A 4,211-nucleotide genomic window follows, 5' to 3' on the forward strand; every position below is an offset into this window, starting at 1 on the left:
AGAAACAGAAAAAGAAAAGAAAAGGAAAAAAAGAACCCCTAGACACTCTCTTTCCTTAAGTAGAGCCATCCATTGCATGGCATGTGAAGAACTTATTAATTTTTATTTTTTTTTGCAATTGCAATTGTTTTAAATAAAAAAATTCAGATGTTCCTCACTGGGTTTCAGAAGTGTAAATTGCTAATTGTGAAAACCGGAAACCTCCGAGTCCTTCCGCAGTTATGTTCTGGGGGCCAAGAGTGGTATTTTGGGGAGTGGGGAGAAAGCTTAGAGCAGTATCATCAGAGAAATGTCAGCCTTTCACATTTCGTAGGGTGACGAGTTGATGGACCAGTTGGGGACAGTGTCAAGGACGAGGAAGTGTCTCAGGGAACCAGACAACCTGTTGTTGTTGTTGTTGCTGTTGTTGTTGTTGTTGTTGTTGTTGTTTTGCCACAATGTTATCCTAATCCGTAGAGATGAAGAGCTTTCCTGGTGTGGAGATTTTTGTCTTTGCACATCTGCTTGATGTCTTCTACTGGGCAGAAGGGGACAGAAGGCAGGAGAGAGGGGAAGGTTGGAGGGCAGCAAAAAGCTATACTCTAGTGGTGGAATGTCCGTGCGGCAAATTTGTACTGTTCTGCCCCCCGCTGAAGGTGTTAAACGTGTGTAGGGGTTGCATGCCCGTGAGGGTGCTGGGGATCATGGTGATGGTGTTGGGGGTCATGAGTGGGATGTCGTCGGGGGACCGGCGCAGCGTGAGCGCATAGTCTGGGGGACACGTGAGCCTCAGGGTGTCGTGCGCCTGCAGGGACTCACACTCGTGGTCGTGGTCCAGCTGCTTCATCTGCAGGGACATGATCTCCTCGTTCTGCATGTGCGCGATGTCGTTGGTGGTGCTCCTCTGCGGGCTGGGCCGCCTGTGCGTCTCGTGGCGCCTCTTGTCCTTCTTGTAGTACAGGGCGGCGAAGGCCAAGATGTTGAGGAACAGCAGGGAGGCGCCCACGGCGATGGTGACGCTCAGCTCCGTGGAGTAGTCTCTCTTGGTCTCGATGAGGACCGTGGTGTCCTCGGGCCCCGTCTTCTGAGAGTCCTTGGAGTGCTTGGGGTTGTTGGCCGGGGTGATGGCCGGGCGCTTGGTGGTGGGCCAGATCTTGGCCGGGGAGCGCCGGGTGCCGTAGGGGTACGATGTCATGTCCGGAGGGGGCACCTTGGTGGTGGTGGACACGTACTGGAAGATCTCGTTGAGGTTGTGCAGGTGGGGGACCAACTCCAGCCAGAAGGCCACCTTGGTGGCCCGGTAGTGGTCGCGGACTCTGGGCTTCAGGCCGATGTGCAGGTAGAGCTGGTCCTTAGGGTTGTACTTGGACCAGGCCACTTCTTCAAAGCGGTTGGGTTTGGTGTGGATGAATTTTGTGTCCTGGGGGACAGGCTGGTTGGGGTCCCTAGAGGGGAGGGGAAGACCAGAAAGGAGAGTGAGAGAGGCAAAGCTGGACAGGCTTCTCGACTTGGGAAGGAAGACTGCAGATGAGTCCCTGCACAACTTGGGCTCAGTTGGTTGCATTTGTACGCCTGTGCGCAACGTATCCGAGCAGATACTCTGGGCTTTCTTGCAGTGCATGACTACCTTTTGGATTACATTTGTCCTTGAGATAACCCTCTCATTAGAGACTTCTCAGGAGAAGTACACATGACCCAACGACCATGGGCAAACTGCTCAACATCTCTGGCCTCGAGAGAAATGCAAACTGCAACAACACTGAGGGTCCATCTTTTTCCAGGAAAAAAAAAGAAAAAAGCAATCAGCGTCAAGAAATTAAATAGTGGGCTGTGTGTGGTGGTACATGACTGAAATCCCAGCCAGCCCTTAGGAGGCTGAGGCAGGAATATCCTCATGAATTCAAAGGCAGTCTGGGCTATATAGCAGGTTCCTGTCCAGTCTGAAGAACAGTGGGAGACTGTGTCAACAACAACAATTAATTAATTAATTAAAGGAAAACAAAAAGAAATCACATACTAACAAGAGCTGCCGAGGGTTTCTGGGAAAGCAGGCAGTACACACTCTTGGTAGTAAACTACTACAAGAATGTTCAATGCCAATGTAGATATTCCACCTCAACCCCCTGAAATACCCTAAATGTGTTTTTTTGGATTTTTTTAGGAACCGGGGATTGAAGTCAGACCTTGTATCTAACAGGGAAGTGCTTATTCTACTGAACTATCTCCCCAGCCCCCAAAATACCCTAAATATAGAAACCCTCTTCCAACAAGCTATCCTTCCCAGAGGATTAAGGATGTCACACCACAGCGATCCATTTACAACCACGTTTATGGCGGTACAAGTCATGCTAGATACATGTTGGAAGAAGCGTACATGTCCCTCAAAAGACAAATGGATAAAGAAAATGTGGTGTTTGTGCACCAAGGAGTACTACTCGGCCATAAAGCAAGATACAGTTCAGTCATGTGTAGGAAAAGAGAGGCACAGTACCGAGTGAACTATGTCAGAGACATAAACTTAAATATCAATGGTGATGAACGCAAATAAAGAGCAAGAAAATATAAATAATATGAAATGGGAAGACACATCTTTTGGAAACAGGAAGAGGAGCAGGAGATGAATAAATGGTTAGGAGGGAAAATAACTAGGATTGAGCTATATTCTGGGAGGCTGGGACATAGCTCAGTAGCACAGTGCCTGCCTAGCTAGTGTAAGCGTCTGATTTCAAATCCCGTAAGACATATTATGTCGATCGAATAAGACCCCTTGAAATTTGCAGTCATTGTGTACTGCAAACACGTAGTAATAAAAATAAAAATATCAAAAAATCTATCTGCAACTGAAAAGAAAACCTAAAGGCAATATAATGGTATGCTCATTATGTTTTCACTGTTTGTTTCTTTTTAAGGCACCAAACTGTCTTCAACCACGATAAAGGAACGCTAGATGCTTCGTGAAACATTTTCAGAAATTCATATCGTTTTTAAGTATGCTTCTTAGCCATGGTTTCAGTTCCCCAGAACTGAAAAATATAGGAGGGAAGGAAGAAAGGAAGGAAGGAGGGAGAAAGGGAGGGAAGGATAAAATAAGCTTTATAATTACAAATTTCAACTATATGCACCAGTTTTTTTTTGTTTCCTATTTCAAAGGGTGATGAGTACATACTCAGGCACTGAGAAAAAGATCCAGCAATCTGTCATGAAAAAGAGGACGTCTGGTAATACGGTAGTTGTAGGTGCAGTGACACCTATATGCTGAGGCTGAGCAGATCTCCATGCCCCACACTGAGGATGACTCTGGGTGCCCAATGATCTTGGCAGCCGTGAGCCAAAAGAGTAGTGCATTAATTTTTCTGCAGTAGCAAAAGCAGGCAAAAGGAAAATCACAATTCAGAGATGACCCACAATGGGGGCCACAGAGGTAGCTCAGTGGTCTAAGTGCCTGGTTTAGGCCAACGCAAGGACCAAGATTCAATCTACATGCTGTACCAGCCCTGCCCTGGGCACACTGAGCAGGCCACTGAAACCAGGTATGGTGGCTCATGCCTGTAATCCCAGCACTGGGAAGGCTGACACAAGAGGATCACTATGAGTCTGAGCTGCATAGGGAAACCCTGTTCCAAATACATTAGAGAGAGAGAGAGAGAGAGAGAGAGAGAGAGAGAGAGAGAGAGGGAGAGAGAGAGAGAGAGAGAACCCACAACACACACACAAAACAGAAAATTAAGCAAGTTATCCAGGAAGTCTGTGCAGACAGCTTTTTTCTATTCCTTTCACCTGTGTGGCCATCAGGTGGGATGACAATGGGAGCTCATCATATTTGCTATAAAGGTTTTGAGATGATGCACAACCAGGCATCACCTCATGCAGAAAGTGACTCAATCAGACACTGAAATGCAGAAAAGAAAGAGCTGAGAGTGACTTGCAAATCTGTCCTTTGTTCCCTCTACTGTAAAGCCTGACCTCAGGGTTGCCCCTTCTTGGAACAGAGTTGGGTAGGAAAACAGAAAAGATTTATCAGATACCACATGCAGTACAGATTAAATCAATCTGTTTGGTTGTCCATGAAATGAAAAAAAAAATCAACCAATCAATCAATCAGACTCTCTTTAGCAATCAATTTTCTGCAATTCTGTGTTTCTGAGCTGGGGAGGTATCTCAGCAGTGCAGAGCCTGCCTGGAGAGTACAAGGCCCTGAATTTGAATCCCAATATCAAAAAAGAAATCTACTT

General features: G+C 46.5%; 1 protein-coding gene across 4 annotated transcripts in view; it reads right to left on the bottom strand.

Annotated features, from left to right (window-relative positions):
* Positions 1–419: 419 nt before the first annotated feature.
* LOC101591647 (neuroligin-4, X-linked) overlaps positions 420–4,211 on the bottom strand; it is a 337,184-nt gene continuing 333,392 nt past the window's right edge. For all 4 annotated transcript variants that reach the window (XM_004647362.2, XM_004647361.2, XM_023707613.1 and 1 more), the window contains one exon: positions 420–1,424. In XM_004647362.2, coding sequence (XP_004647419.1) covers positions 575–1,424 — 850 coding nt within the window. In that variant the 3' untranslated portion in view covers positions 420–574. The remainder of the gene's footprint in view (positions 1,425–4,211) is intronic.

The sequence above is a fragment of the Octodon degus genome, unplaced genomic scaffold (genome assembly GCF_000260255.1).
Source record: "Octodon degus isolate 3935 unplaced genomic scaffold, OctDeg1.0 scaffold00303, whole genome shotgun sequence".
NCBI lineage: Eukaryota > Metazoa > Chordata > Mammalia > Rodentia > Octodontidae > Octodon > Octodon degus.